General features: G+C 45.4%; 1 protein-coding gene across 4 annotated transcripts in view; it reads right to left on the bottom strand.

The window, feature by feature from the left end:
* KALRN (kalirin RhoGEF kinase) overlaps positions 1-13,389 on the bottom strand; it is a 425,990-nt gene that overhangs the window by 37,850 nt on the left and 374,751 nt on the right. The window contains exon 1 of one of the 4 annotated variants that reach the window (XM_065750706.1): positions 4,791-5,220. The exons of the other annotated variants lie outside the window; for them this stretch is intronic. Within the exon in view, the coding sequence (XP_065606778.1) occupies positions 4,791-4,872 (82 nt within the window). The 5' untranslated portion in view covers positions 4,873-5,220. Of the gene's footprint in view, positions 1-4,790; positions 5,221-13,389 lie in introns of those variants that run through there. 4 annotated transcript variants of the gene reach the window in all.

The raw sequence follows: 13,389 nt of genomic DNA, 5'->3' as shown, positions 1-13,389 counted from the left end.
ATCCTGTATATAATCACATCTCAAAAGATAAGGCTGCACAGTCAGCCTGAAAATGGAGACATGAAGCCAGGGGATGAGAAGCTACTTCATCATGCCCAGAGAGTTAGAGAGATCCAGCTGCGTATCGAATTGGCAAAGAAGACAAATAACAACTAACACTTGGATTGCTTGGGTCTTGGGAACCAGCAGACACTTGGTTCATAGGTTCATTAGGTTGGAAAGGACCTACAAGATCATCTAGTCCAACCATCCTCCTATTACCATCCCTACCCACTGAACTACTAAATCAAATCCCTTAGCACCTCATCTAAACGCTTGAACAGTGCTAGGGATGGTGCCTCAACCACCTCCCTAGGCAGGCCATTCCAGTGCCTGACCACTCTTTCAGAGAAAAAATGTTTCCTCAGGTCTAATCTAAATCTTCCCCAGCGCAACTTGTGGCCATTCTCTCTCGTCCTGTCATTATTTATCAGGGAGAAGAGGCCCACCCCCTCCTCACCACAACCCCCCTTCAGGAAGTGGTAGAGTGCAATAAGGTCTCCTCTGAGCCTCCTTTTCTCCAGACTAAAGCATCCTTGGTAAAGCATCCTGAAAGCTGGAACCGATGTGGGGGACATCAGGGTTACAGAAAGTGTCAGGAAGTGAGCAGAGGAGCCCTGCGCACCAGCCCTGTGAAAATCTCAAACCTCCTCTGCTCTTTGATGCTTCACATGTAGCACAGAGCCACAGAAAACAGACCTGAGCAAACCCATAAGTGATGCCCCTACCTTAAAACACCTCTTAGTTAAAATATTGTTAGATCTTATCTGTTCCTAAGTTGTCCTAAAAAGGGTTTACTGCTTCCCAGTACTGAACACTGCAGCAGCCAGCTGTGCTTGCTGTTCCATTGCTCGTGTTCAGAGACAGTTTATCAGCCCCAAGACTTCTGCTGAAATCTTCACAGGTTCTCATTGCCTCATTCAAGGGGAGGACACACACAGTTTACTTCAGCAGACCAACATGGGGACTGCTGGGAACTTTGCACATGCTTAGCACAGGACACTGCAGGCAGGGTGCAAGGCAGGCATAGGAAAGCACAGCTCCACACTGGTTCTGGGATTTTTGCTAGCAGCATTCACCTAGCCATGCTTATCCCTGTTGCCTGAAGGAGCATCATTTCCATCAGACCTTGTGTCCCTTTCTGCCACAACCAACTCCAGCTCCTGACTCAGCCTGCAGAGGTGGGAGAACACAGGGCTTAAGGTTTAAGGGCCTAACACAGAGCTGCTCCTGCCACGGGTTCACTGGTTTTCTCTTAATAGAGCTGGAAGGAGACATTAACAGCTCTCCCAAACCTCACAGAGCCATTTTCTTGTGAACCTGCCAGGAGGAGTAGTCGAGCCCAAGGCTGGCGCCCACGGAGAGCCAGTACACTTGATCCTCTTGACTTTACAGAGATGCAGCTAATGAGCAACACAGCAGCTTAACCCACAGAACATATTTGGTGAAGGTAACAGTTTCCTTGTATTTCTCATTCAGGAAGGACCAGGAAACAAAGCAAGCTTTGGTTGACACCCTCAGCTTTACTATTGTTTTCTCCTCTGCCTCATTTTTGACAGAACTGCTTTGGCTGTACATTCCATTGCTCTTTCTACAGTGTAACCATGGCTCAGGCTGAAACACTAAATAAAATATGTTCAAATTAGGAAATGTTACAGGCTTGGACATACTACTGCAGAGCGCTCCCTTGCTACCATGCAGCACTAAGGTACCAGTTTCCTTAGCAAAGCCTGCAGCTTGCTCTAACACAATGTCAGCACCTTCTATAAAAAGCACCATCAGATCTCACTTTTTACCTAATGAAGAAATGACTTTCATTAAGATGCTGCTGACAGCCCTTGAAATTCTGCCAGTTTGCCCAACTTCCAGTTAAGGCTCTGTTTCTGACCAGTGAGAAGAGATGCTCAAAGGCGGCTGGCGGAGCTCCCTTTGCTGTGCGTTACAAGAAGGACAGTAAGAAATCAAGAAGGGGAAAAGAAAGGAGAGAAAGAAACAGGGCAGTAACACAAAGAATGTGCAAGGAAGAGCCAAACTCCACCCAGTGCCAGCCCTGCACGGCCACATTGCAGAGCTGTGTGCTGACGGGAGTGTGGGGCAATGGCATTGAACTGTGCCCTCTGCTCCATGGTTAAAGGTAACCAAGCTGTGACCTTGTGACAGGCAGAGCATGCAGCTGAGCACTTGCCCCAAAACAGGCATTTCTCAAAGCAGGAGTCCCTCTGCTTTCCCTCCGTTCCCACATCACAACCATTTTAATGGAGCCTCAGACCAGAAACACACAGATAACTGAGGAGATGGTGTTAAAAGAAACATGGAATTATTTTAAACCATAGATCCTTGGCTGATTCATGAGGAAAACTCAGTGATTGTCTCCAGTTATCAGGATGCCATCAGAATCTGAACCCTTCCATCAGCCTGTTTTCAAGCCAGTTCTGCAGAGCTAAGGGGCATCCCATTACACGAAGTCATTACTTTAGGTTTGTGCATTTAGGAAATACTGCAAGAAGCCTTGCTTGGCCACTCCTGGCTGATCGAGGCCATTGGCCTGGAGGCTGTGCAAGGCTACTGCTCTTAGCTCCCCCTTTTTATGGCTGAGAGCAAGTGACAGACTCCTGCTCTGAGGCACTCCTATATTAGGATTCATATTTCTCCATACTGCAGGACAGAGAAGTAGTCCTTATTTAGTTCATGTAGGGGACTATCTGGGTCAGAGCAAAACCAGTTCTAAGTGTCATTCGCTTTCCCTGTATGGATCCCAATAGCTCTATACACAGGCAGAGCTGACACAAGCAAACTCACCAATAGGCACAAAAGCAGGAACAGGGTCACTGCTGCTGCAAAAGACAGGAGGTGATTTATACAATAGTTTGAGTTGTTGCCCAAAATCCTTCAGAGAATTGACCACTTACACAAAATGTATTTATCTAATACTATACTCAGGACTTCTGTTTTGCTGGGTTTTTTTTCTTCAGTACAGCATTACTGTTGCTACTTAGGAGACGAAGCATCCACATCACTTCCGAACTCCACAACACAAAAAGCATTAGTCTCTGTTTATAGATGCTCAATTCCTCTCACCAAAAGTTTTTACTGTTGCAACAAAACCTACTTGGCTGGTGCAAGGATCAAGATACATTAGGCATCTGTCACAGGAAAAAGGAGAGGCAAAGGGAAGATCATTGATGGGGCAGCAGGGAGAACTACTCCAAGGTAATATATATCCATATATCCATCTTAACACAATCAGAAGTGACCTCTTCCTACTACAAGTCTGAGATCAGTGATAAATCCTAGAGAAGATGTATCTCCCCCAAAAGCAAAGATGAACACTGATGATGCAGGATACACAAAGCTTCAAGGCCAGGTTGCCACTTCAGGGCATCTCCCAATTGAATGGTAGCAGCCGCCAACAATAACACACTGATGTTACTACCTGGGACAAGAAAATCCCTTCCCAAGTATAGGGTTTGGTACTGCTTGTGCTTCGGGAGCACTTCCACTACTGGACCACATCTGGCTTTCTGTGAAGGTGCAACAGGTAGCTTTTTACATTTTCTGCCCATTCCAAGTTGACTATCAAGGTCACAAAAGAAAGAAAGCGACCAGAGCCACAAAACACCTTTTGTTACTGACCCTTAAACCAGAACTGCAAACACAGTCAACATTTCAAAAGGAGAAAAGAGACAGCTGTTTCCCCTCCCCCTCTGCCTGGCTTTCTAGGTGGTTTAGCTCTACAATCTTTCTGCAAGCAGCCCTATGGAGGCCACCAGGTTATGTGTGTCTTCTTATGTCCCTTGAAGTCACCCCAGACTGAAAAAGATCATCTCACAAACTCACATTTTGGCTCTTCTCTCGCTTGCTTTAGGTCAAGAACTGGGTATCAGTGCTTCTGCATTGCAAATGCATGTCTCCTGAAATCAGTAAGCCCATCCTCACCTAGGGATTCAGTCATGAACGAAAGCCTGAATTTAAAAGCTTCAGTCTTTAAGAGAAACAACAACCACCAACGAAAGATGCAAGTTCTGTCGGGGACACGGATGCTTGGCCACTCAGAGATACCACACTGATATGCCATTAAAAAGCTTGTGCTACGCAGAACAAGTTCCAGAGCCATATCACAGCATGAAGGCTGCAGGCTTGAGAAGCCTTTACCCAGCCCGTCTCAGCTGGGATATTCCTTGCAAAAATCAGTCCTCCTTTTATTTTCACAAGGCACTCTCACCACCACGCCATTCCCACATCTCCACGAGAAGCCCTCAGCCTCTGCCCAAGTGTCCCCAGCCCTTCCCACATCACCATTCACAGATCTGTCGACTGTGAGAAACAGATGTTCCCGAAGCGCACTACTCTACCCGAGCCCAAGAAAGGCTGGAAGGGGGGGGGGGGGGGGGGGGGGGGAAGAGAAGGAGAAGAAGGGGCGGGGGAAGCAGGGAGAAGAAATCTCATTTAAGCAAATATTTCTGCCTGCCCCGCTGACCTTACAGTCCCTGGGTGTTTCCTACCAGCCACGATAACACGGATCCCGTCAACTTCAGCCCTCTCCCTCCCGATGCCTCGGCCCCGTTGCCTGCCGAGGGGGTTCCGTCTGCCCCAGGGGGGTCCGTCTGCCCCGGGACGGGGGTCCCGGCCGCTCCTCCGCCCTTTTCCTCCACTCCCTCCCGGGGTTCAGGGGAGGCTTCCGAGAGTCCCACATAGCTCCCGACCCCCGTGGTCAGCCGCTCTTCCTGCCCTCAGCCCCCATCCCCACCGACCTTTGCAGGAGCAGCAGCAGCACTTCGCCAAGAGCCATCCTACACCGGAGCGGGCTGGATAGCCGCGCCTGCCCGCTTTCATGCTGCCTTCGGGCTGCTCATGGCAAGAAGCCACCGGCCCGCTTGGAGGAAAAAAACAAAAACAACCCTCAAAGCCGAATAATACGGGAAAGGGAACGACGCTAAGCGGCCGAGCAGCCCGAGGAACCGCCGCTGTCCCCGCGGAGCCCGGCGCGCACCTCCGGGGGCGGAGCGGGGCCGCCCCAGCCCTGCCCTTATGCAACGGGGCGGCGGCGGGCGGAGCGCCGGCAGCCGGAGGGGCTGGAGCCGCGGGGATGGAGCGAGGAGCTGCCTCGGAGGAAGTCTGCTGAAGCTCTGATAGGTTAGCGAGGTTTTAAAAGGCAAAACTTATTTTGCTATTTATTTATTTATTTTTAATTCACAACTTTTTTTTTGTTTTTACTTTTTTTTTTTTTTTTTTTCCTCCCCGCCATTCTTTCAGCTTGAGCATCAGACAGCGAAAGCTTTTTACAGCTGCCTGGATGCGTTAGCCAGCCCCGTGAGTCCAACAGCTCTGCCACTGGCCCTGCCTGAAGCACCACAGCCCTTCTGCTCAGGGTGAGAGTCTGAGACACGGACTAAACCGAGATAAACACACACGGCTTTCCTTTCAGCAGGTGCCAGCCTGTCATGTTAGGGTTTCCCACCTAAAGTATGGAAAACTGGAGGTGCCAGAAGTGAACCTTGCTGGAGGCAGCTGGTGGGAGAGCTTGGGCAGGATGTCAAAGTGGCAGCATCATTGGTTTTGCACATTTGATTGAAGGATGAGCAAAACCAACATGCTCCCAGGCACACATGTGGGAATTATTCTTTGCAGCCCCACTGGAAGCGCTAGTAACCTCAGAACACACCTGGAGCATACATGCCCTTGAGCAACAAGCTGCTGATCTGCATGTGAGAATGAAGCGAGCCTTCACTCTGTGTTCACTGCAGGTTGTGTCTTTCTTTGACTTGGGACTTTGCCTGTCTGGGAGATGCATGGGCACTGGTGCCTGCAGCAGGCAGATAATATGTCTCACTGGAAATAGTGGCCGCAGCAGTAAGTGGAGAAGGAAGATGTGGATGGGGAATCTAAAATGGCCCCCTGCCCTTTTGCACCTCTTCCTTTCCCAAAGGCCTTCAATTCTCCACCCTCTGCTTCATACCACATCTCTCTCATACTCTGCTTTTCATGCCACATCCTGCCTTCTGGGCTGCTGCGTCCCACCTTGACTCAGCCTGCTTTGAGCACACAAAATAATGGGGTAATGTGCCCTTCAGTGGCATCTCAGTGTGCTCCTGATCATGCCCTGTGTCTTTCTGCATGGGGATCTTGTCTCTGAGGCAGAAGCCATCCCTCATGGGGGTCTTCACAGTGCTAAGCACAGCAGAACCCTGCTCTTGGCAGTCTTTAAAAACCTTCTAAAACAAACCTTTTAGATTCCTTGTTTAAGTAACTAGGAGACGCCCCAAAAGTAGCATTTCAGCCCCAAGCCCCTTGTCAGAGCTGACTGCTGTCAGGACACAGCATCTCACATGGGTAAAGCAACCCCAAGTGTACAGCATCCCATGTGGGTGCAGCATCCCACAAGGATTCAGCATCCCATGTGAGTAAAGAACCCCACAAGGGTAGAGCAACCTGTGTGGGTGAAGTATCCCACGAGAGCTCAGCATCCCACAGCAGCACTGAGATTTCACCAACACCAGCCGGCTCCCACTGAACAGCATGGATATGGGAGGTTTGAGGGGTTCACAGGGACATCTAGTGGTAAGCCCTAGCCAAACCCCAGCGTTGCTTGTGGGAGCCAAGAAGTTAATTTCTGGCTTTGCTCAAAGAATGTTTGAGCCATCAGACGAAAAAGAGCACATCTTAAAGATATGGTGCGCATGATACCAAAAGCACACAGCAATAAAACAGTTCTTAGAGGTGAGGGTTCAGTGAAAGAGTACTTATGGGCAAAGTTTGTAGTCCTGTAATTGCAGCCAAACTCTAAAACCTAATTAAGGTTTAATTTCAGCTCTGAAAACAACAGTTTGCTTAATTACAACAGAATTGAATTCATTATTCTGGGGTGAAGCAGGCTCTTTTTTTTTTTTCTTTCCCAACACTAGCAATGCTATGAAGGTTATATCTGAAAAGCTACTCTTTTCAAAAATATATATCCATTTGTGTATTTACTGATGAATATATACAATAAATACAAAGAAACGACAAATAAGAGATGACTGAAAGACATTCTTAATAATCACGTCGTATCAATTAGCTCCTATAAAACAGAAGAGACATGCTTTGCCCACAGCTCAGCTGCAGCCTTGACTGAGGATGACATCTGCTTTCAGTATGAGCAGGACCTGCGCTGAGCCTGCAGCTTGGTGTTTGGGAAGTAGCAGATCACATGGGGAAAAATAAAGCTGCACAGTTCACTTGGCCCAAATGAGGGGTGAGGAGACTCTTGCCTGAGACTAGGAAGGGTCCTTAACCTCACTTCCTACGTTCACATTGTAATTTTAATGTTACTTTTGGACAGGATGCAATAATATGTGGCTGAATGGCCTCTGCGTCCCCCTGTCAAGTAGAACTTTCCCACCCTTGCTCTAAACTAAGCCTGAGTCTCAAAAATTCTTTGGGGAAACACCTCCTGGCACCAAGCTCCAAACACAACTGCTGTTATCTGCAGTGGAGTGACTGTGAAGATGTTTGGGTCCTGACTGGCCCCATATAGAGCCGAGACCAACAGCACTACATACGTGCAGCACAGAGGACGGAAGGCAAGTCAGGATGATGAGGCAATGAATTCTGTCTGCTCTTGAATATGGCTTCAGAAATTCCCCACGATTGAGATGCTTCCATATGAAATTTCAGAGAATCCACAGAAGTGACTTTTGCTACATAAATTCTGCTAATACTTTCACCTAGTCCTCTCAAGGGAATTATATAGAAATACGCTCACCTGGATTGCCCTTGAGGTCTGTAATGCAGAACAGCAGTGACAACATTTCTGCCATAGTGACAGCTGCTGCTTCTTTCCCTCCATCACACAGAGAAACAAATAACGTAATGGCTATCAGGAGCATCTATCTGTTGGTTATTCAAGACCATCCCACACTGTGCTTGGGGGTGTAAAGTGATCCCTGCAGAAAACCCATCCCAGTGGGCACCGCTATCAGGGAGCAGAATGCATTATGGCTGATTTATTTTTTTAATCTAATGAAGCTCAGGTATTATTTACTCATTTCTTTTAAAATAACAGGGAAACAAGTATCGAAAAGGAATAAGTCACAGATGGCAAAATGGAGAGGGAAACACAGTTTGAAAAACGCTATGTAAATATGTAATGTAACCTGCCAAGACATACTCAGTACAAGAACATGTATGAAATATAGGTTATTTAAGAAGGAGACACTGCATGACTCCTTTTGTTACCAATTCTCCCACTAAAATTTCTGAATGACTGGGGAATAATGACCATTTTGTGCTTTCATTCTCTCTGCATGCAATAAAAAGATACTGGCAATTCGTGTTCCCTGAAAAGTGGTCTGAAACAGAGATGATGCATCCTACACTGAGTATCAAGAAGAGTTTTTTATGGTTTGATGTGTATTCAAACAAGTGTGTCAGAATATGGCTCTAATGTTATTGCCTTTTGGATTTAGTATTAAAAAAGCACCTCAATCAGCATGTCCTGTCTCCAAATGCTACTCACAAAACCAGGTAAATGTGAACAACTGGAAGGAAGGCAGATTGGCAGAGTGAAGCAGTCCTTGCTCAACTAGCACATTTCAGTACATTATTCTTGGCTCTGGCTCCAGCTATTTTCAACAGCAGTAAACATTCATTAGATTAAATCAAATGAACCACGTTCTTTAAAAATAGTCAGGGCTTCATTGTGCCAGTTGGAAAAAACAACAACTTTATTGGGTATTAAAACAGATCAAATAAATTAAAAATAAATAAATAAATGGAATCATATTCCCTCCTGGCTCAAGGGAGCACAGCTCCAAGGAGAGGTTTTTGGCTCCTCGGTGCAGCTCAGTGGTAGGTAAAAAAAGAACATTCTCAACTAGCTAAAACAAACAAATTAAAAAGAAATATGGACAGCCTAGCACAAACTCCACGTTGAACTGCAATGCAGGCATATGTTCAGCAAATGTTACGATACGTCACTCCTTATGCTTCTGCTGGAGACAACAGCATGGGAATGGTTTATGACAACTTAGAAGAGTTGCGTGACCAACGAGCATCTTGGCCCATCTACTCTACTGGGAAGCATTGTAGACCAGTCTGCTCTGCCAGGTGCTCAGACATGAGAAGGGCCTCACCTGTACATTACACAGAACCCACCTCTGCTGAGCATCACAAGTTCCCCCCCACTGACAGCAACATAACTCTGTCCTAACTTACAACTCATTCTTTTTTTTTTTTTTCTCTAAAAGAGGGAGAACTCAAGGCATGAAGACAAGCTGCTCAGGGGCTTATCTGCCAAAGTATCTTAAAAAGCTCAGTGAGTAAACAGCACCAGGCAGATAGCTGCAGAACAGATTTCAGAATTAAACACATATACTCACTTTCTTGCAACTCTGGCTGTTTCAAGAGAACTTGAAACATCTGGAGATGTTCAAGAGTCATGGAGATGTGGCACTGAGGGATATATGGTTAGTGGGCATGGTGGTTGATGCTTAGACTTTGTGGTCTTGGAGCTCTTTTCCAACCTTAGTGATTCTATGATTCTGTGAACTTAGAGTTATCCCTAGATATTCATGTAGATACAGCCTAAGAGACTGTTACCTAATCTCAGAAGAACAGATCTGCAGAACAGTTGGACCTTGAGACTAACTTTGACTCTCAGATATCCCAGGACAGACTCCTGCATTGTCCACTTGCTCTGGCTTGCTGGTCACAGGACCAGTTCCACTACATACATCATACTTCCTAAATAGATTCTGCCAGAGAGCTGCTTAAGAAAACAGTCAGCAGGCAGTGTGCGGCCCTCTTCCTCCAACACCTCAATGCAGGCTCTACTGCTCAGGAAAGGGAGCGTCCTTCTGGCAAAGACTTGCAGGTAGGATTCCTCCAACCTGCCAGCAGAACCACCAGAGGAGCTGCAGATGCCTCCCCTCACAAACCAGTTTGATGTATGGGCTCCAATAAGTGGAGCCATGTGCTGTCTCCTGGCAGTACTGTCACACAGTTTCTGAAGAACTAGGCTGGATGGTGGACACATCCAGAAAAAGCTCCTGGTGAGAATAAAAACCACCACACAAAACCTTAAGCAAAAAATAATGAAATAAGATTTTTAAGCAGCTTTTGTGCTCATTTCCTGAAGCACTTATCTCCATTAAAGCAGAGATATATATTGTTGGGAGTTACAGCAATAACCAGAGATGGAAGACACAAAGCACTAAAACACTGCTCTTTGGACGTGTTTTGGCTCCTCTCGCTCTGTGTTGGGGCTCAGTGGAGAAATCATGAGCCTATCTCAGCCCATCATGGTCTGCTTTCCAAGACAAACAGGAGCCTCACCCACTGGAGCACAACAAAGGTGAGTTGTTCCATCAACTACAGACTACTGGTGTAACAGAAGTATTCCTGACTGGCCTGCCCCAACTTGCCTGAGGTTGTTCTATTTGAATGCTGGAAACCACAACTAATTTCTCTTTAAATGACATTTCTCCTTCCTTATAGAAACTCTTTTTGTTTGTTCCTTTATGTTTTTGATTTCTTTCATTTTGTTTCTGGTAGAAGACTATTCAGTCAACTTTCCTGAGAAGTTTTGCAGTGAGCTAAAAGCTTTGTTCATCATTCATCCTCCCATCCAGTATCCAATACAATTATGACTCAAGGTAAACAAAAAGAAAAATTAAAGAACTGGCACACACCATTTGCTAATTTGAGAAGAACCTCTCTCTGTTTGGCCTGTCTGGAAGAACTGAATTGGAATTTGAAATAAAATTCAATGTCAGTACTGAAAAATCCTTTATTTTCTTGGGCTGAATTATTGTATTAAATATATTTTCTTCTTTCCTTTGTTTTAGGGTACAAAGGGAATGTAGAAGAATTCTTACCAGGCAATGTTTAGGATGGCAGGACTTTCTGGTTTATAGTACCAGATCTAAGATGAGCATAAAATAATCTGTAAAGCTGTTATTAGAATGTACAGAGGGTATAAATAAAAAGAACACAAATAATAGGCAGCCTATGGAGAGGAGAATTAAAAAACTAGGTTTAAAGCTATTTTTATCAGTTTGTGGATTGACTGGCTTGAAAACAACCTTTCTGTTTGTATCAATGCAGAGTATCCTCTGCTCACAGAATAGCAATGACTGTTTCTAGGATGCTAGCTGTCTGGCAGGTAGGATTTCTGCTGATGTCCTGTGCAGAAATGCTGCTCTGGGGGATGTCAGTGAGTGAGTGTCAGTCCGAAAGCTGAACTTCTACACATCAGCATTTCCAGTCACTGCAAGAAGGAAAAACCCGTTGTCTGTCTGTGAGAGGGATAAGTACATGGTGTCTTGGAGCAGTTTGTAATTCCTACATTCAGCTGACTTCTGGGTGTGTAACAGCTCCACATTACATGATCGTTCCATGAGCACTCTGAATCTGAGTGCCAGCTGCCCTGCCAAAACCCATTGTTGCCTTTTCTGTCTCTCCCAGGTGCTACGCCTTTCCCTGTGCCAATAGAAATGTTTGTGCAGCTTCACAGTGAATCTGAGCCACACAAGGATCCAGGTTAAAATTAGCCTAAGATGGAAAGAAAAAAAAAAGTTAACTTTAACCCAGATCAGCTCCTTGATCTGCCTTGGTTCTCTGGTTGTTATTAGGAGGAATTTACTGCAAGAGCCTCAGGGTACATGACGGATGCATCACCTGTGCTGTCTCTTAGTTTTAGTGCTCCCACTCACCGTGGCAGATGCTGACTGCTCAGGCAGGCATGGTGTACATGTCTGATGCTCCAAGAGATTCAGTCTCCCTATGTGAGACAAAATAGCTGCTTCCACCCAGAGGGTTATCTTTCACTCTGCAGGGAGGAGCGCCAGCCCCCAGTGCTGCTGATCTCAGGCCCATCTGTGGTGTGCCTGCATGTCCTTTTGCAAGTTTTATGATGGCTGATAAGAAGTAGAAAGTGCGCTTTTGCATTTTGGCATGCAGAAAGACACTTCTTTGCATGTAAGGATAGGTTACAGCAGACTGACCACTGCATAGCTTCCAGGTGAAGTCAATGTGTGAAGCAGTTCTCCTGTGATGCAGCAGCATGTCTGCGTACCACAACTACAGCAGATTTGTCTGGGCAGATGTGCAATGGCCATGAAGACCACTGAGGTGAAGAGTGCCCTTCTCCTGCCATCTAAGCTCTTTCACAGCTTAGAATGGCCTTCCTTTGCAGCAAGAGCAGTTGGATTCCTTCACACTGCATGGAACTTAATTTGTATTTCGCAGTCAGTGGAAGGAAAAATGTTCTTAAGTCACTGAGTAAGAGTCCTGTAGAGTTAATAAATTCGTCAGTGCTTTTCTGAAGAATGACATTTGGCTCTTAAGGCTGGATTCTGTTCTCTGATACCTAAATGCAATTCCCATAGATTTCCAAGGAAACTGGTTATACGTTCCTTGGCAAAATGCAACTGTTAACTTAAAAACCTGAAGATATGTGAAATCTGCAGAAAAAGTACAGAGCTGGGTACAGTCTGAAAGGAGTATAAGACCTAAAATACCTAAAAATACTTTTATAAACTATCTATGAATAAGAAGTACCTTGAGTTGAGAGATTTCAGTCTTCCTCCCTAATCTAGAAAATAGAATAATGCCTTTGAAATATGAACACTGGATTCTACTATCTAACTTTTGATCTCTTTGGCTTGCAAAAGCAAAGGGCAACAAAAATGTTTAATTTAGCATCAGACAGCTAAAAGTTCTTGGTGAGAAACATGGAGCACCAGGCCTACTTCATGAATGTGGTGGTCATCAGCAAATACGAGCTAAAAATGGTGCTGCTGAAGAGATAGAATCACAGTTGCCTTTTTTATGAGCAAATCTCGGATAGAGTGTTACTACTGCTTCTGTTGGACTGCACACCTTTACAGAGACTAGAAGCTATCCCAATCTTTACTGCAGTGTGTGAGCAACTTTCACAAATGGACTTTGCCCACCTTAAAGAAAAGAAAAAATCAATTCTGGAGTTCAAGCAAGGCAGCATTTGCAAGAGGAGGTAATATCTTTTACTAGGCTAATTAATATGAATGGGAAAATTACACTCGCATTTACATAAATAACCTTCTGGCACTGACTGTGAGATCCATCACAGTGACAATAATATTAACTCTACTTTCTAGAATTTGGGATTAATCTGAAGCAAATCTGACATGGATTTGGGATATTCTTGCAAAATGTGTGACCTGGGAATAACTGCTCTGACAAAATGCTTGTGTAAATGACAGGAGAATCAGGCTTCTTGTGTCAGTATCAATACATCAAATCTGTGCAGCGTGCTGAAGCAGATATACAGAAACATAATTTCAATTACTTGAAATACATTATTTAATGCACATGTGCTTTGAGTTTCAGTTT

The sequence above is a fragment of the Cyrtonyx montezumae genome, unplaced genomic scaffold (assembly GCF_038088225.1).
Source record: "Cyrtonyx montezumae isolate F1298 unplaced genomic scaffold, pur_monq_1.0 scaffold_7, whole genome shotgun sequence".
Lineage (NCBI taxonomy): Eukaryota > Metazoa > Chordata > Aves > Galliformes > Odontophoridae > Cyrtonyx > Cyrtonyx montezumae.
Note: the sequence above shows the minus strand (reverse complement) of the source record. Positions and strands in the feature narration are given on the sequence as shown.